This window comes from Mobula hypostoma, chromosome X2, assembly GCF_963921235.1.
Source record: "Mobula hypostoma chromosome X2, sMobHyp1.1, whole genome shotgun sequence".
Taxonomy (NCBI): domain Eukaryota; kingdom Metazoa; phylum Chordata; class Chondrichthyes; order Myliobatiformes; family Myliobatidae; genus Mobula; species Mobula hypostoma.
In genome coordinates this window covers 18,816,208-18,836,396 of record NC_086129.1, presented here as the reverse complement: position 1 = coordinate 18,836,396, position 20,189 = coordinate 18,816,208, and the positions used below count along the sequence as shown (strand labels likewise).

General features: G+C 40.3%; 1 protein-coding gene across 1 annotated transcript in view; it reads left to right on the top strand.

Moving 5' to 3' along the window:
• The window catches only part of ets1 (v-ets avian erythroblastosis virus E26 oncogene homolog 1), a 108,803-nt gene that overhangs the window by 250 nt on the left and 88,364 nt on the right, over positions 1 to 20,189 (top strand). Inside the window, exons 2-3 of the mRNA XM_063038168.1 lie at positions 2,215 to 2,296; positions 12,486 to 12,627. Of these exons, the coding sequence (XP_062894238.1) occupies positions 2,228 to 2,296; positions 12,486 to 12,627 (211 nt within the window). The 5' untranslated portion in view covers positions 2,215 to 2,227. The remainder of the gene's footprint in view (positions 1 to 2,214; positions 2,297 to 12,485; positions 12,628 to 20,189) is intronic.

The window sequence follows — 20,189 nt, the reverse complement described above, 5'->3', positions numbered from 1 at the left end:
CCTGGATGGGTGTTAGTATAGTCTAGAGTTTCCTCCTGCAGGTTCACTGAACTTAAACTCTCGAACTGAAGGCGGGATAGCCCGATCTGATGCAAGGCAGAGCGCGTCGCCTCCAGAAAACCAATGTGCATTGGGAAAGTCCCAGCGCATCAGTCCCCCCCACAGCTGTGCACGATTATATCAACCGCTGTGCGCAGATTTGCGTACATCAGTTACAACAAAATGAGCAGCACGCAACGGTGACGGTAAACAACAGAATCCGCATCAGTCCTTAATGCACCAGTGTATGTACTGATCCGGCAACGAGCGCATTGGTCAATCACAGCACACCGGGCAACACTGTGCTAATGAAGATGCACAAGTCGTGACCGTGAAGCACAGAGTGTACAAGGGACTGTGGTCCGCAGAATTCGTCTGGTGTTTAAACTGGCATATATATTATTCCGAGCAAAAAGGATTTGTTTGCACAAGCCACCTTTAATTTAGCAAGACATCCTAAGGTACACTACAGGAGCATTATCGAACATATTTCAACACAATTGGTCTATTATTATCAAATGTACCGAAATGCAGTGGAAAATTTCTATTTGCTTGCCGTCCGGACCGAACATGTCGTACATGCTTATACCAAGGTAGTACAACAAGAAAGATAAAACACAACAGAATATAAGGTATAGTATTACAGAGAAAGTTCAATGCAAGTGGACAAATAGACAGCCAAGACTCATAAGGAATTAATGGGCAGATATCCAAAAATTTGCTGTAAATAAATAGGTTTATAGAAACATCTTTCAGGCAGAAAGGGAGGTGGAGAGGATTACGGAGGAATTTCAGATTGGGGGTTCTTGCAGTTGAAGGCAAGGCGGCCAGTGGAGGAATGATAACATCCAGGGTAATTGACATTAGTCTGTGCATAACTGAACAATATGTATTAATCATTGTGAACAATGGGCACTAATGGTAGGAAAGTATCTCAGCCAGTTATTCTCCCTACGTCAGTCACTATGCCGAGTAGAACATATGAATCATTGCACATGGCAGAGAATCATTGTGCATGATTCAAGCTGTGTGTATCAGTTTGTCCATGTCAATATACAGCTGAAAGGCAGCCCCAATGGTCTTGACAACGCTGCTCACTAGGCACCACCATAGAGGAGGTCACGCAGGGTCTCTCATCTCTGTTGTTTCATAGGTGATTGACGTGGACACCTTTGCTGATGTCTCTTGGCTGTGTGTGTTTTTGAAACAGGGAATTATCTCTCACCTACACCCAACCTTAAAAAGTGTGAAACATCACTTCAGTGGAATTTTACCTTCTTTCCCAGAATATCTCTGGTATTTTAGCTCATTATAGGGAGAGGCAGGTGCCATCCCCAACCCCACATCCTGGAGACCTGGACCCTTCCTTGAGTTCAGCAGAGCTGAGTGAGTTTGTCCTGTCTAATGTATAGACTGGGAACTTCCCTGTGACCTGGAACCTTGCAGAAGACATCAAAAGATGGCAAGCTCAGGTTTTGGAAAGCCGTTCCACCAATCTGGTCATCTTCTGAGTGGATGGAACAGGAAGTGGTGGCAGTTCTGCAATATGCTGGTTAAACACTTAGATTCAGGTGGTATCTATGACAGTCACATTGCATGTTCCCTGTTCATGTTAGCAGCAAGTGCTGGTGGCATCCGTTAGTCTCGCAAGACCATGGATCTGCGCCTGGAAAGTCTTGCTTCAGTCTGTGTTGGTAGAGGCCCACACAGAAGTGACAGTCTCGGCTGCAGCGACTGCAGCAGTACGGACAAAGCAAATCACCGCTCACCTCACCGTGACCCTGTGCTTTATTACTGCAGTTATATTAATAACAACAAACACTAATTTTGGTTAAGACCATAAAACAGAGGAACAGAATTAGGCCACTTGGCCCATCAAATCTGCTCCGCTCATCATGGGTGATTTATTATTCCACTCAACCTCATTTTCCCATAAGACCAACAGGCTATCATGTCATTATCAGTAAAGTGGGTAGCTATTGCCAGAAAGCAAGTGGTGACTGACTGTCATACTTCAATTTTGATACAAATCTCTGCAAAAGATTGAGAGCAATCCATTAAGAAAAAATATATAAATTGTGAAATAAGAATAAATTGTTTTCTCTGCTTCCTTCCCTGCGGACGATCAGAGGATCCAACAATTTAAAAAAGACCTTTTGCTTCTTGTGCTTTTAGGCAGACCTTAAAGATGAATTATTACCCAGAAGTAATGACGGGAAGCTGCAGTTCCTACCCTCTGCTTTCCATTGGACAGATGGTAAGTTGTACAGATACCTGGGCAGCCTCTTGTTGGAGATCTGAGAGGTTGTGGGTAGTTAAAGCATACACTGCAGGCACAAAAACAAAATGAGCTCTCTCAGAGCCCCAACATGTACTCAATATTAAAAACATTTTAAGAGAACTTTTTGAAAACTGAGCAGATTTCCCTGATTTAATGAAAGAAAAATCAAAGTTCACTAGTCGAGTAGAGTATTTTCAGGATCTCTCTCTATATATATATTACTGGATAAGGGAGAACCAGTGATTACACTACACTATCTGGACTTCCAAATGGCAATTGATATAAAAGATTGCTATATGAATTAAGAATCCATTTTGTCAAGGATAATGTTTTATTATAGTTTGAGGAGTAGAAACATAGAAACATAGAAACATAGAAAATAGGTGCAGGAGTAGGCCATTCGGCCCTTCGAGCCTGCACCGCCATTCAGTATGATCATGGCTGATCATCCAACTCAGAACCCTGCACCAGCCTTCCCTCCATACCCCCTGATCCCCGTAGCCACAAGGGCCATATCTAACTCCCTCTTAAATATAGCCAATGAACTGGCCTCAACTGTTTCCTGTGGCAGAGAATTCCACAGATTCACCACTCTCTGTGTGAAGAAGTTTTTCCTAATCTCAGTCCTAAAAGGCTTTCCCCTTATCCTCAAACTGTGACCCCTCGTTCTGGACTTCCTCAACATCGGGAACAATCTTCCTGCATCTAGCCTGTCCAATCCCTTTAGGATTTTATACGTTTCAATCAGATCCCCCCTCAATCTTCTAAATTCCAACGAGTACAAGCCTAGTTCATCCAGCCTTTCTTCATATGAAAGTCCTGCCATCCCAGGGATCAATCTGGTGAACATTCTTTGTACTCCCTCTATGGCAAGGATGTCTTTCCTCAGATTAGGGGACCAAAACTGCACACAATACTCCAGGTGTGGTCTCACCAAGGCCTTGTACAACTGCAGTAGTACCTCCCTGCTCCTGTACTCGAATCCTCTCGCTATAAATGCCAGCATACCATTCGCCTTTTTCACCGCCTGCTGTAGTTAAAGTTCAGAGCACAGGTAACATTTTCTGTGTGGCAAGCTACATGATGGATGTGCATGAGAACCAATAATGGGCCCTCAAATCAATGATGGTGGCCTCAGCTTTTCAGAATCTCTATTGATAAGGAAGGAGAAAGGGAAGAGAGCAAAGTGTCCAGCTTTGTTGATGATACGAAGCTGGGTGGGAAAGTCAAATGGGACAAATATTAAGAATCTGCAGAGGAATATAGCTTGGTTTAGAGAACAAATAGTGGGAACATAATATGCAAAAGTGGAGTCCTTTGTGTTATAGGAAGTTTGCAAAGCAAAATGGCCATTCTTTTTTTACACTAGTGAAGTATTTTCAAGAAATGGACATTGAAGCTTTGGTTACGACCTCACTTTTTTAATATACAGTATTTCTGTTTTTGCACATTTTAAAAAATCTATTCAATACATGTAATTGATTTACTTGTTTATTTATTATGTTTTATTTTAATTATTATTATTTTTTTCTCTGCCAGGTTATGTATTGCATTGAACTGCTGCTGCTAAGTTAACAAATTTCATGTCACAAGCTGGATAATAAACCTGATTCTGATTCTATTGAATGGTAAAAACTATATATAAGGCAGCTTGTCTAATGAGAATTTCAGTTTATTGATGAGAATTGTATTTTCAATCCAGCAATTTTGTGCATATAGCACCCAGGGACAATGCCAATCCTCATTCTGGAACAAATTGATTTCAGGAAATAGTCAGCACCCTGTGTAATCACATACAGGGAAGGAGGTCTGAATAAAACGACAAGCTCTGCTCTGAGATTTATAAGTGATCATCAATTATTTGCAAGCTTGACCAGATCATTCAGAGTTGAACTTAGTGGAATCAGTCAATGCAGAGTCTTGGAACAATGGAAACATTGGAGTATTTTGCATATTGTAAGGTGAAGGCATGTTTCTATCTAAGAAAAATATTTTTGTCCTGGTCTCTCATGAGTTTCTAGCACAAGAAGGACAAAGAGGAGAGAGGCCAAAGGCAAGCCTCCTTTCTGGTAAAGGCAAGAGGCTGTGCCCAGGAAGGTTTATTCCCCAAGCATTTTTCAGGTTGATGAGGTTGGAACGTAACGGTTGAAAAGTTAACTCTGTTTCCCTTGCCACAAGTGCTGCCTGATTGGGTAAATACAAGCAGTGCTATTCAAGGGCATGTTAAGTGGGGTCTTTACATACTGTCTAGGTTATGACATCTGCATCCTATGCAAAGGTAAAAAGAAACATATCTATTCCTCATTCCACCACAGTTCCCACACTCTGTTCTCTCTGTCTCTGTATCTGATCAACAAAATTCAAGAATATATAAGCCGTGCAGTCTTTGACAAGTCACCCTTGTGCAGCTCCATGCAGCTTGTCTGTTTGGCTTTGCCTCTTTTTCATTCTCGTGCAGTCATCCCCAGGCTGATGTTAATGCTGATGTGGTGGAAGAGGCTATAGATGGCCACGAAGGTAATTTCTGGGCTCGTCTTCAGGTGACACCAACTGCCATCATTTAGATGAGATTGTTACAACACTATTTTCACGTCCTTGGTGTTCGTCACCTCCGGTTGATCTCTAACACAAGCGATGGACCTGGATTAGCTGCATTCTGAGTGCTTCTATTCTCTTCACTTTAACCTCCAAAAGCATTCAGAGGTGTCTGCTGAAGTCCAGTAGCTTGTTCTTGTGTGTGCCATCATGGACTCCCACAATCTCAGCATCTTCCACTAGTGTTTGCAGGCAGTAAGGAGATCCTCTTTAACAGATACTGGCATGACCTCAATTAGCATAAGTAAGCTTCAACTTGTGCCAGCTATTCACTGAATTGCACCCAAGGGTTTGCACTAATGCAATGAAGCCCTTCCCACCATTGAGCACATTTACAAAGAGAGCTGCTACAAGAAAGCAGCATCCATCATCAAGCTCCCCCACCATCGACACCATGCTGTCTTCTCAATACTACCATCAGGCAGAGGTGAGGTTTCGAGCTTCAAGTCCCACACCACCAAGTTCAGCAACAGTTATTACCCGACAAACATCAGGCTCCTGAACCAGCCTGGTTAACTTCACCCACCTCAACACTGAACTGGTTCCATAATCTGTAGAGTCACTTTCAAGAAATATACAACTCATGTTCTAAGTATTACTTTTTTTTATTTGCATGATTTGTCTTCCTTTGCACATCTGTTATCTGTCAAATTTGTTTGTACATAGTTTTTCATAAGCTCTATTGTATTGCTTTACTTTCCAGTAAATGCCTGTAAGAAAATGAATCTCAAGCTAGTACACGGTGACATACATGTACTTTGATAATAAATTTACTTTGACTTTGACTTTGAAACAGTGATTGCTAAAAGCCAAATTCTGCTATCATGATAATGAGGGGAGCTTTCTATGCCATGTTGTTTGCGTGTGGATTATTCACACATTCAGACTTCTGAATTCATACACTCAGACTTCTGCACATATTTCTGAGCACCATCCAACTTCTGTTTCCCTGCCTCTCCACTGTACTTTAATGTGTACAGGCATTACTATAGTATTAATTGCTATAGGTTTACCAGTGGCTTGAGGGGATAGCAAGCAGTCCAGAAGATCCAAAATTGTTGAACTTAGAAGGTATACTGGAATGATTTTGGAGAATAAGTATAAAAAATAATTGCTTTATTTTAATGTCATCAGTTAGGATACAATTGGTCAGCATAATAATTACACAATGTCCCCAAATTTGTAATAGCTCACAGATCTCCATTTAAATTCCCTGGGGTTAGAAAAGAGACAATGCCAGAGACCAATGGGAAGACTCTCTTAAATTGCTCACTAACCACTGGATATCCCTGTGCATTGGACCACTACTCATCAGCGAACTGACCAATTTGAATTTATATGCTAAAATATATGTTTTGAACCAATGTGTGTTTGAGGGATTTTTCAGTAGCTGAAGGCACATTGGACATTAGATGTTGAAGGAAGCAGAGTTGCCATTGATGTTGGTAGGTTTTAGAGTTAGGAAAGAGACCAAGTGGACCTCACAGGAAATAATTTCATGATTAAATCCAGTGCCATTTCCTAACAAGTACAGAAATAGTAGGATATAGCAACTAAATTTGTGGCTAAAGGTTGGAGAGCTTTACATTTCTGAGATTTTGAGATTGTTTCTATGGCAAGTGGGATCAGGTCCAAGACATCACAACAAATCCAGGACCAATTCCTTCCAGTGGAGTTTGTGACTTGCAGGAGGGTTTAACTTAGCTTGATTGGGCATGGAAACTGCAAGAGTAGGCAGGAGGAAGAGTAACAAAGTTGGAAGTGGAAGTTATAAATATAAGCCACATTCAGTAAGTCAGTGTCTGAAACAAAAGCAAACAGCGATTAGGGTCAGCGTTCAGCAAATTAAATTGTTAGAAGTTGGATCTAAAGGCACCATGTTTTAAAAAAAAAAACAAGCTGCAGGTGCAAGGAGATGGATGAATTAACAGCAAAAATTGTTGTAAATAGATGTGACTCATTGCCATCACAGAAATGTAACTGCATTGTGGCCAAAGCTGGAAGCTAAATATTCCAGAGTATTTTGACATTTAAGTAGGACAGGCAAAAGGAAAGTTAGGTAAGCACTCTTACTAGAGTGTATCCTTCAGAAAAGAACCGGGATTTGGAGATTGTGGTGCAGAATGAGAATCATTTTGTGTGGAACTAATTAGCAGGAGTGGGGAGGGGCCAGAAAACTGGTGCAATATTTTCAGAATAGTAGTTATGATCAAAATACTTCCAGGTTTGCTGATGTAGTGGAAATGCTAATGATCATAATGATGAAAAGCAGCAGATGGAGCACATTGTGGAAGATATGAGGTTATTCACTTTAGTAGAGACAACAGTAATGCTGAATGTTTTTAAATGGTGAGAGTCTAAGAAATGTTGATGTTCAAAGGGACTTTCTTGCTTTTGAGGCAAATGTTATATTGACCTTTATTGCAAGAATATTTGAGTACAAGAATAAACATGCCTTTTTACATTTATGTTGGGCTGTGGTTAGACTTTACTTGAGAGATTGTGTGCAGTTTGTGTCTTCTTACCTAAGAAAGGAGATATTGCTTTTGAGAGAATGCTGTGGAGATTTATCAGTCTCATTCCTCGGCTGACTAGTCCACGAGGAGAGAATGAGTTGGCAAATGCTTCATTCTAGGGCCTAAAGAATAAGAGTATGTTGAAGCATACAAAATACTTGTGCTTGATAGAGTAGATGTGGGAAGTATTTTTCCCTTAGCTAGAGAGACAGTGAAAGTGATTTACAGTCTCAAAATAGGGGTTGGGCTCTTTGGGACAGAAAGGAAGAAAAAATTCTTCAGAGTGTGTAAATCTTATGAATTCTGTTCTCCAGAATGCTATGAAAGATCAGTGATTAATTGTATTCAAGTAGATACAGTGCCTTGAAAAAGTATTCAGTACCCAACACTTTGTTCCCATAAATGACCAGGGACTGTAATAGTGGCGAGAGGTGGTTCAACTAAGTACTGAGCAAAAGGTGATGAATACTTGTTGAACTGCTGACAGTTCAGTTTTTGAATTTTTGGTTTTTCATGCTTCACAATTTTCCTTGTTTTTTGGGGGTTCTACTGTGGGGAAAAAAAAGGAGCATGTGACTCACAAATTAAAATTCTCAGTTAAATTGATAAAAATCCCTGGTTGTAATTCTCATTTATGTGAACAAAGGGTTGGGGGATAAATACTTTTTCAAGGCACCGTAGATCAGTCTCTGGATGTTAAAGGAACCAGAGTTTGAGTAGGAAACTCTTGGCATTTGAAGTAAAATGGTGGAACATGCTTGAGGGACAGAATGACTCTGTTTCTGGTTTGTACGTGCTTAAGTAAATGACTAATTAGCATAAAAGAGATAAGAATAATGTTTTTAATTATCTTGACTGAAAGTTGAAATAGTATCACAGAGTTAATGCAGAGAATTTTGACATGAGGAACAGTTCAAAGTTAGTCGCTATAAATATGAGCTAATCCCTAACAAATCTAATGAAGACATCAGGGAGATGCCCACAACCTGGATCTTCTCAGATTTGCCATGAGGGAGAAGGTGGAGAAATTACAGCCAGAGCTCACTGGATGCCCAATAAGATAGAGATTTAAAAAGGCATATGAACAGGATAAAAGTCATGAGAGAAAAGATGAAGCAGATAGGAGACCGAAGATAACATCTACCCATGGAGCTAATAGGACATGATTTTAGTAATAAATGAGTACTATACATCACTGTTTTCTAAGGACGAAATTGCTAAAGTCTCAGCAAAGGAAGATACGGTTAAGTTTCTGGAAGGGCTAAATATTTGTGAAGAATAGACAGGTGAGTTCCACTTAATGTGGATAAACCACTTTGTCCATATTACTGACAGAGGCAAGGAGAGAAATTGTTGAGGTTTCTGCTTGTTTCCTTCCAAGCATTTATTGAGTCAGGACCGGTGCAAGAGGACAGGAAAATCTGAAGAAGTGTATTCTTGCCGTGGAGTGAGTACAACAAATGTTTATGAGACTGATTCCTGGTTGGGATCCAACAGAAAAAAATAGATATGGGGGAAGTTCCCAATGACTAGCGAGCCCAAAAACTGAAGCCCCAACACCAGAATATGAGTTATGCCATTTAGAGCTGAGATCTGGATAAATTTTTTAACCCAGAAGGAGGTGAACCTGTGGAATTCTCTATTACAGAAGGCAGTGGTGCTAGTCCATTAAAAGTATTCAAGATGGTGGTAGATGCTTAATGCTAAAGGACCAAGGGAGATGGGGAGAAGGCAGGAGCAGGGTATTAAAGTGGTTGATCAACCATTGTCTGTGCCTGCTATTATGTTCCATCTTTCTATGTTCCTTAGGAAATCAAGGAATATAATAATAAACAGTTTTGAATATTGAATGTTTATCATTTATCTGCTAAAAAGTTCCTTTTTTTCTGATGTAAAAGATCAGCCACAGTCTTATTGAATGGTAGAGCAGATTTGAGGCTATGTTACAGGCCCATGTTAAAGACAAATCATGTTCAATTAAATGCAATTTGTTAAAGTGTCACATAATAGACATCAAAATAAATGGCATGGAGTAAAATAAGAAGGGTAGTGACATGAATAGAGATTTGGCTAAGTAACAAGAAACAAACTGAAGGTTGTACTTCAAACTCAAGGAAAGTGCAGGATTTGTACTCAGACCACTGTTTTTCTGAAAAAATATTAACGACTTGTATTTTCATATTTCTGAATTTGCAACTTATACAATATTTAGAGGAATACAGGTGTATGGAAGAGGCTGATAAGTGGCAGACAACATTTAATGCTGAGAAACGTAAAGTGTTTCATTTTGGACAAAAAGCTGGGAAGAAACTCTATAAATCAGGAGGCATAATTCTAAAAGAGAACAGGAACAGAGAAATTTTGGGGTATATATCTTCACCCATGGAAAATGGCAGGGCAAATTGAGAAGGTGATGAAAAATGCATGTGGGATGTTGGGAGTTAAAATAGGAGAAAGATTCTTAAGAGAGAAAGTTATAATGAAATATTTGATTTGGCAACAAGTGGTAGATTGTGTTCACGTTCTAGACACCATACTTGTGAAGGCTTTTAGAGAGAATGTGGAAGAAATTTGCAAATATAACTCTAAGAAATTTAGTTATATGGATAGACTGGAAAAGCTTGAGATGTTCTTCAAACAGGAGGTTGCAAGGGGGTCTTATACGGACAATGTAGATAGATGGCGAAGTTAGTGGAATGAATATGATTGACAAAAGAACCAGAAGTGATGTGAACAGAAACATCTTTGTGCAGCGAGCAGTGAGGGTCAGGAATACACTGCCAGGGTAGTAGTAGGGGTAGCTTCATCTGTAGTGTCAAAAGGAGCTAGAGGAATACCTGAAATGAAAGAATTTGCAGGCCCATGAGGAAAGAGAGGATTTGGACTGACTGGACCAAGGAAGAAAGAAATTATGGGATATACTGATTCGGTTAGCTACATATGTTGGAGGGGCTTGTGTGGAGCATAAAAAGCAGATGGACGAAAAGGATGGTCTGTGATATAAAGACTATGTCATTCTATATGAACAAATACTGTTTTCTGCCTTTTTAATGAAATGGATTATTCTGTCCAACAGCACAAGTGTTGATTGCAGATCAATTAATCAATGTTAAAACTGCAAAATAAAAATGAGGCAAACACGAGGAAATCTGCAGATGCTGGAAATTCAAGCCACACACATCAAAGTTGATGGTGAATGCAGCAGGCCAGGCAGCATCTCTAGGAAGAGGTACAGTCGACGTTTCAGGCCGAGACTCTTCATCAGGACTAACTGAAGGAAGAGCTAGTAAGAGATTTGAAAGTGGGAGAGGGAAGGAGAGATCCAAAATGATAGGAGAAGACAAGAGGGGGAGGGATGGAGCCAAGAGCTGGACAGGTGATTGGCAAAAGGGAAATGAGAGGATCATGGGACAGGAGGCCTAGGGAGAAAGAAAAGGGGGGGGAAGCCCAGAGGATGGGCAAGGGGTATAGTCAGAGGGACAGAGGGAGAAAAAGGAGAGAGAGAGAGAATATGTGTATATAAATAAATAACAGATGGGGTACAAGGGGGAGGTGGGGCATTAGCGGAAGTTAGAGAAGTCGATGTTCATGCCATCAGGTTGGAGGCTACCCAGATGGAATACAAGGTGTTGTTCCTCCAACCTGAGTGTGGCTTCATCTTTACAGTAGAGGAGGCCATGGATAGACATATTAGAATGGGAATGGGATGTGGAATTAAAACGTGTGGCCACTGGAAGATCCTGCTTTCTCTGGCGGACAGAGTGTAGGTGTTCAGCAAAACGCTCTGTCCGCCAGAGAAAGCAGGATCTCCCAGTCCCATTCCCATTCTGATATGTCTATCCACGGCCTCCCATACTGTAAAGATGAAGCCACACTCAGGTTGGAGGAACAACACCTTGTATTCCATCTGGGTAGCCTCCAACCTGATGGCATGAACATCGACTTCTCTAACTTCCGCTAATGCCCCACCTCCCCCTTGTACCCCATCTGTTATTTATTTATATACACATATTCTCTCTCTCTCTCCTTTTTCTCCCTCTGTCCCTCTGACTATACCCCTTGCCCATCCTCTGGGTTCCCCCCCCGCCTTGTCTTTCTCCCTGGACCTCCTGTCCCATGATCGTCTCGTATCCCCTTTGCCAATCACCTGTCCAGCTCTTGGCTCCATCCCTCCCCCTCCTGTCTTCTCCTATCATTTTGGATCTCCTCCTCCCCCTCCAACTTTCAAATCTCTTACTCACTCTTCCTTCAGTTAGTCCTGACGAAGGGTCTCGGCCTGAAACGTCGACTGTACCTCTTCCTAGAGATGCTGCCTGGCCTGCTGTGTTCACCAGCAACTTTGATGTGTTGGGAAATAAAAATGAGGGACTAATGCACAGCCTAAGATGATCAGAACAGATATGTTTAAGACAATGAGACTTCATGACAACAGGCCTGTCTTCAACACCTTTCTCAATGTAAATGCAGAGTAGAATATATAACTCACAATCCAACTGACTGGTTCCAGTTGTTGGTCCAAAATATGTCTATCTTGATGCTGGAGACAGGTTATCTCAGAACTTTTATTTGTGAGCCCAGGAACATTCTAGTCTGTGATGCAGATGTGCTGGAAACTTTAAACAAAGTCTCAAAAGAATAACAAGGGGTGCCCCTTTCAGATTGAGACACGTAGCAAGAAATGTGCAGATGGAGCTTTATTCACTACCAAATGTAGGCTACATACTTATGACACCATTTAATGGAACAGTGTGAAGGAGCTCTGTTCTCTACATAAGATTTATTATAACTGCCCCAGATGAGTTTTATGGGCTCTGCATTAAACCTACACTGTACATTAATTCGGTTTGCTTGACCTGCTGGCTTTGTGGGAAAGATCTTTTGCATCTGTTGTGTATCGTATTTGATTCTTGTCCCTTCATAGAAAAGCATTTTAAAGTTTTCCTGACTGGATCTTCAAAGTGGGATTGTGTTCCCCAATAAGAAGTTAGTTACTAATGCATGAATACATCTGAAGTATTTTTCTATTAACTGAGCAGTTGCTTCCTGTGTTTCAGAAGCAAGTCCCTATTGACGTGAATGAAAGCACATCAATGGTAGGATTTCCTGATAACTGCTACCAACAAAGATTTTACTGCCAACAGCAGGGTGAGCTTGCAGCCCAAGAAGTACCAACTGGACATGAGTACTGTGCTTCAGGTAAGCAATATGCAATGACATAACTTGTCAGTTATCTCTGCCTTACTCCTGGTAAAGAGTGATTTTTAAATTCCATCTCGCAATGTACCTGACTTAATTCTGGAGTAACACACATCAAAGTTGCTGGTGAACTTGAATTTCCAGCATCTGCAGAATTCCTGTTGTTTGCTTTTAATTCTGGAGTACTTTGTTTCATCTCTGGAAATGGGTTTAATTCAAGACTGGACAGAAGGAGAAAGATTTTCTCCTTGGTATATTGAATTCATCTTTCATTAAGGTTTACATACACCACTGAAGATTATTTTTCTCTGGTCCTTTTCTCTCTCAGGTCCTCTGTACCTTATAATTGTTTCCTTTCTTTCTTCCCAATGTGACAAACAGTTTCTGTTCGAAAAAGCCTCCTTTTGTTAATGAATTTTCTTGTGGAATTTAGCTATCTGATCTCTTTGATAAGTATCCCCACTATCTGATGCAGGTCTCTCACAAAGAATACTAAATAAAACTAAAATGAAAAAAAAACACAACAGAAAAGACCAGAAAGTGCTGTAAATAAACAATGGCTTCTTTGGTATTTGAATGAGAAAATTCAGAATGAAAAGCCTGGAAGCCTGGACAAATGTAGAGTTAAATTAATCTGGTTTAGACTCTTTTGTGCAGTGAATAGAAAAATGCTGCTTTAATTCTTGTTTTTGGTGTATTTCAAAGTACAATAACAGTAATGCATATGGAATTGGGAGTGATACATTTATGAAGAATACAGGTTAGTTAATGGACCAAAAACAGAGAAGCAATAAATGGGTTATTTTTTGAGTTGGGGACTGCAACTTCCAGGGAGCATCAGGGAGTCTCAGTGATTTGACATGAAGAATGTTGGTGCTATTGTAAGTGGACTTAAGTGCAAAAAATAGTTTTTCTCTTATCGTATTGAGAAAAAAAATGCAGATGTCAGAAACTTTAAATAAAAAGAAAATATTTTTGGAAACAATGTCATCTGTGGAAGGAGAAATATAAGTAACATTTCAGATCAAAAACCTTTTATCAGAACTGGGAAACTATATTGCAGAAAGGTTTGTAGGAGGGTGGATAGTAGAAAGGGAATATCTCTACTAAGGTGAAACTAAGTTTACCAAGCTGATTCCAATGTCTTGTTAATAGGTGAATAAGGTCATAGATAGCCTCTGGAAATATTGGGACCACATGAACAATTTACCTTATCCTATCAGAAGTACTAACCTCTTCATTTCTGTGCATCATTTTGCAACATAAAATTACCATGTTTTCTCATTTCTTCGTTCTGATGAAGGGTTCTTGCTCTGAAACATTAACTCTTTTTCTCTCTCCACAGATGCTAGCTGACCTGTTGTGCGTTTCCAGCACTTTCTGTTTTCATTCTAATTATAAAGTGAGATTTGCATCCAGAGTATTGTGCACAGGTCTGGTCTGAAGATTAAGCTAGAGTTAGAGGAAGTGCAGCAAAGGTTCACCAGATTGGTGTCTGGGATGGCAGATTGATAGAACAAATAAACTTGGCCTGTACTCTCTAGGGTTTAGAAGACTGAGGTGACCTCATTGAGACATACAAATTTCTTACAGGGCTTGACAATAAAAAATGTGGAAATGCTATTTCCCTGACAGGGGTATCTAGAATATCTCTCAAAATAGGGTGTTTCCCATTCAAAACAGAGATGAGAAAACGTTTCGTCACCTGGATATGTGAATCTGTGGAATTCTGAACCAAGAAAGTTGCTGAGTATATTCACGAATGTTTTTAGAAGATCGAGGGATATGGGTTAATGCACAAAACAGCTGTGAGAGGTAAAACATCAGCCATTTTATTGTACAGTGAGCATGCACGAGGGGCTGAAGGTCCCTCTCCCACTTCCACTTATACTTTAGGAAAGGATCTGGGATAAGTTGATGTTCTGAAGTTTATCTTCCACAGCTCAGAGATGGTTCCATAAGACATAAGAGCAGAATTAGGCCATTCAGCCCATCAAGTCTACTCTGTCATTCTTTCATGGCTGATAGCGGATCCCACTCAATCCCATACACCTGCCTTCTCTCCATAACCTTTGATGCCCTGACCGATCAGAAAACTATCAATTTTCCACAGCTGTCTGTGGCAGAGCATTCCACAGATTCACTACTCTCTGGCTAAAAAAAATTCTTCCTTACCTCTGTTCTAAAGGATCACCCCTCAATTTTGAGGCTGCATCCTCTAATTCTGGACATCTGCACCATAGGAAACATCCTCTCCACATCCACCTTATCTAGTCCATTCAATATTTGGTAGGTTTCAATGAGTATATTTAAGAATGAGGTACCTGTTAGAACCTGTGGTTGTTCTTGAACTGAAGCATTGACAACCCTGTTGTTTCCACAGGAAGGGAAACGTCCTTCTATTTTCCCATACACTGTAAAAGCTGTAGACTGAATATTAATGTAAGTATTAAGTACAGAATAAGACCAGAAATGCGATCATAGCATATATACTGCCAAGTTTTGAGGCATTTTGGCATGTGGGTAATGTCACACAACTTGATGAGGCTTTTGGTCTTTTAAGAAAAGCATATCAAGCTTATATGGCTGTTTCAAAAGGTCTGGTAAACTTCCGTCTTTAACGAAGTACTTTGCTTTAAAAAAAGACATTACTGGTATTGTTGACCTGGTCAGAACAACAAAGCAGAATGGCTCAAAAAACTTCTACGAATAATGTGCTGTAAGCACTTAGCTGGTCAAACAGCATCTGTGAAAGGAAAGGAATTGTTAACATTGCAGGTTGAAACCCTGATTTCTTGCATCAACAATATCTTTCCTCCCACAGATGCTGCTTAACACTCTGAGTTCTTCCGGCAGATTGTCTGTTGCTCTGGGTTCCAGCATCTACACCCTCTGTATCTGCAACTCTGTATTGCTGGTTGATATCACTTTAAAAGGTGTTACTTCAACCAGAAACATTAATTGTATCTCTCTGCACAGATGCTGCCTGATCTGTTGAGTATTTCCAGCATTTTCAATTTTTTTTTTAGCTTGTCATAAATGCACCTTGTTATTTGTGGTAATATTACTTTGAGTTGAGGGTATGAATATATGTACCTTGTGCACCTTGGTCTGGAGAAAAGTTGATTCATTTGGCCATATACATGTGTATGGATGAATGACAATAAACTGAACTTGAACTTAAAAATGAGATAATATTCTCTTTTAACTCCCTTTTACCAATTGCTTATATCTATGGAATTCATTATCTATGATAGTCTTCTCAATCATGCAAAATCCACAAGTTTGGTGTCACCAAATTTCTGGGTTGTCTTTCTTGTTGCTTACATTTACCCTGGGTCGTTTAACAGACTGTGGGCTTTAACCATTTCCCTTATAGAAAACACCTTACTCTCTGTAATGGAAGCTGAGGGTAAATAGGTAAATTAGTAAATTAGTTTATTATTGTTACATGTACTGAGATATGCTTGTCTTGCATACTGTCCACACAATCAATCTTTTGCAACAGTGCATTGAGGTAGTACAAGGTGAAACAATAAAAGACTGCAGAATAAAGTGCCGTAGCAAAGAGAAAGTGCAGTGCAGGTCCAAGATTCTAACAAGGTAGATTGTGAGGTCAAGAGTCCAACTTATTGTACTAGGGAACTATTCAATAGTCTTATAATAGTGGGTAGAAGCTGTGCTTGGGCCTGGTGGTCTGTGCTTTCGGTTGGGGGGGGGGTGGAATGGTGAAGAAGGAATGTCCAGGGTGGGAGGGGTCTTTGATCGTGCTGGCTGCTTTACTGTTGCAGCGAGAGGTACATAAGAGATTCTGTGGATGCTGGAAATCTTGTGCAACTCTCTCAAAATGCTGGAGGAACTCGACAAGTCAGGCAGCATTTATGTAGGAAAATAGTCAACCTTTCAGAGGTCCATGGAGGGAAGGATGGTTTCCATGATGTGCTGAAATCTCTGCAGTTACTTGCGGTCACAGGCAGAGCCGTTTCCATATCAAGCACGACGCATCAATAGGACGCTTTCTATGGTACATTGATAAAAATTGACTTGGGTCAAAGTGGTCATACCAAATTTCTTTAGCTTCTTGAGGGTGTAGAGGTATTGGTAAGCTTTATTGACCATTGTGTCAGCATGGTTGGACCAGGGCAGGCTATTGACAATGTTCACTCCTAGGAACTTGAAGCTCTCAACCCTCTTGAGCTCAGCCCCATTGATGTAAACAGGAGCAGGTGCACTGTACTCCACCACCCCTTGCTGAAGTCAATGACCAGCTCTTTTATTTTGCTGACATAGAGGGAAAGATTGTTGTCATGACACCATATCACTAGATTCCCTATCTCCTGCTTGCACTTTGACTCATTGTTATTTGAAATGTGGCTTACTATGGTGGTACTATTTGCAAACCTGTAGCCGAAGTTGGAGCAGAATCTGGCCATGCAATCGTAAGTGCGTAGGGAGCAGAGTAGGGGGCTGACGATGCAGCCTTGTGGGGCACAGGTGTTGAGAGTAATCACGACAGAAGTGGTGCTGCCGATCCTCACTGATTGCATTCTGTTGCTCAGGAAGTTAAGGAACCAGTTGCAAAGGGAGGTGTTGAGTCCCAAGTTTAGGAGTTTGGAGATGTGTTTGCTTGGAATTATAGGTTGAGATTAATTCAACAAACAATAATCTGACATATTGTGCTTTTACTGTCCAGATGCTCCAGAGATGAGTGTAGGGAGAGGGAGATGGTGTCTGCTGTAGACTTGTTTTGGTGGTAAGTGATTTGCAGTGGGTTGAGGTTGTCTGGAAGGCTGGACTCAATGCATGCCATGATGATCCTCTCAAAACACTTTGTGATAGTGGATGATGTTAAAGCACGTAACATTGTCTTTCTTCGATACCAGAATGATAGTGGTTTTCTTAGAGCAGGTGGGAACCACAGTTTGAAGGAGGGAGAGGTTTAATGCCCGCTAGCTGATATGTGCAAGATGTAAGATCCCTCTGTCAACTTGATGGAATCTGTTACATTTCCATAATTAAGTCTACACTTGCACAATATCTTTAACTTTTCAGCATATTTCAGTTTGCTGACGACACTACTATCATTGGCCAAATCAAATGTGGTAACGAATCAGAATATCGGAGGGAGATTAAAAATCTGGCTGAGTGGTGCCACAACAACCTCTCAGTCGATGTCATAAAACCAAGGAGTTGATTATTGACTTCAGGAGGAGCAAACCTAAGGTCCATGAGCCAGTCCTCATCCAGGGATGAGAGGTGGAGCAGGTCAGCAACTTCAAATTCCTCAGTGTGATCATTTTAGAGGTTCTGTCCTGGGTCCAGCATGTAAATGCCATTTTGAAAAAAAGCATGGCAGCACCTCTAGTTTCTTCTAAGTTTGTGAAGATTTGGCATGTCATCTGAAACTCTGACGAACTTCTATGAATGTGTTTTGGACAGTATATCGACTGGCTGCATCATAGCCTGGTATGGAAACACCAATGCCTTTGAATAGAAACTCCTGCTAACAGTAGTGGATACGGCCCAGTCCATCATGGGTAAAGCTCTCCACACCACTGAGCCAATTTACAAGGAGCACTGTCGCAGGAGAGCAGTATCCATCAACAGGGAGCCCACCACCTAGGCCATGCTCTCTTCTCACTGCTGCCATCAAGAAAAAGGTACAGGAGCCTCAGGACCCACACCACCAGGTTGAGGAACAGTTATTATTCCTCAACCTTCAGGCTCGTCAACCAAAGGGGAGAACTTCACCAAATTTCACTCACCCCAAAACTGAACTTATGGACTCACCTTCAAGGACATCTCATGTTCTCAATAATTTTACTTATTTATTCATTATTATTATTTCATTTTTTGCTTTATTTTGCTTCTTGGTTTGATGTCTTTTGCACATTAGTTACTTTTCAGTTCTGTTGGGTGCAATCTTTCATTGATTCTATTAAGTTTCTTTTATTTACTATGAATGCCCATAAGAAAATTAATCTCAGTTGTATATGCTGACATATATGTCCTTTGATAATAAACTTACTTTGACTGTGACTTTGAACTCAGCTTCTGTGTGGATTCTAAGCTTTAATTTCCACCACAGTCAACATTTATTTCTACCCGTTACTTGAGGACGTTCCCGTATACTTGGGTTAGTGGTTCCTCTCTGGCCAAAAGGTTTGGTGGTGATCTGCTCCTAAACCTCTTTAAATGTCACAGACCTTGAAATTCAAGGCACAAGGCTTTTCTATCCTGTTCATAAATTACACTGCTGTGTCAGGCCTCTACTCTCTGGCTTCTTCAACACAAGATCCAATTCAGTTCAATATCATGGATTAGTGGGACATGTGACTGTAAAATCCACTCACACTCCCTTGGATGACCTGTCCCATTAATTTTGCGATCCACAGTAATATATAGCAATGTGATTTCCAGAGTCAACAACTAAAATGATTCAGTAATTACAAAGGTGTTCTCACTTTATCTACTAATTCAGACATTGAGAGAGAAAACTAGTAATGCTTGAATCCTGAATAATGTTTTTCAATACTGCATGAAAATCAAAAAATGCAGATGCTGGAGTCTGAAGTAAAAACAGAAAGTGCTGTGAAAACTCAGCATGTCAGACTCGGCAGAATCCATAGAAAGAAAAACAGCTAATATCTCAGGTCATGAGAAAGAAACAACTTGCTGGAGGGAGCAGAGAATGTGAGGAAAACAGAGAATGTTTCTGACAGGGTGAATTATTGGCACAAGTGAGGGACAGATACTTGTTTGCCAGTGGTGTGTGTTGCTAATGTTGTATAGTTTGTGTGATGTTATATGGTTTGGTCAACAGGGACATGTCTGGCTTGTCTACTAATGAAACAAAAAGGTAAATGAAAGGAAGGTAGACAAAAATAACCCATACATTTTTATTCATTTAAGGGGCTTGGGCTTCACAGTCTGAGTCAGCATTTCATTGCCCATCCCTAATTCTGTTCTGATACAAACCGAGAGAGGAATGAGTTTTTGAAGATTTTGATATTGAGTCTTGCAGTCTGCAATGTTTTTGCTGAGCTTTTATTTTAACTCTTAAATACTACTAATCTGAAATTAATTTCCACATTCTCTTTCACACTTCTTTTTCCTAATCTTCCAGTGACTCTCCACTCTCACTTTCACCTCTATTTTTCCACCATTCCCTTTTACTTTTGCTTTTCTTTTCATACTTCTTATTCCCTTATCTTCACTGCTGTCACTTTTATTTCACCCCCACCCCATCACTTTCCATTTGCTTTTTCACAACTTGTATTTTTCTCCATTTTCACATTCTCACCATTAAATCTATACATTAATTCTTGTCGGGTTGCAGGCTGATGTGTTAGGGAGGCGCATAGATGAAATAGCCAAATGTGACCCATGTATCAGCTAGGAAGGAAATCAAAAATAATCAGTGCATAAGGACATTGATACAAGTAAGGGGAATAAAATATAAAGTGTAGAAACAGGGAATTATAACCTCAGCTTCCACTGAATGTTGATCTGAAATTTCTTGATAACCATGAAGAATGCTCATGCTATTCTCCATTACAGTT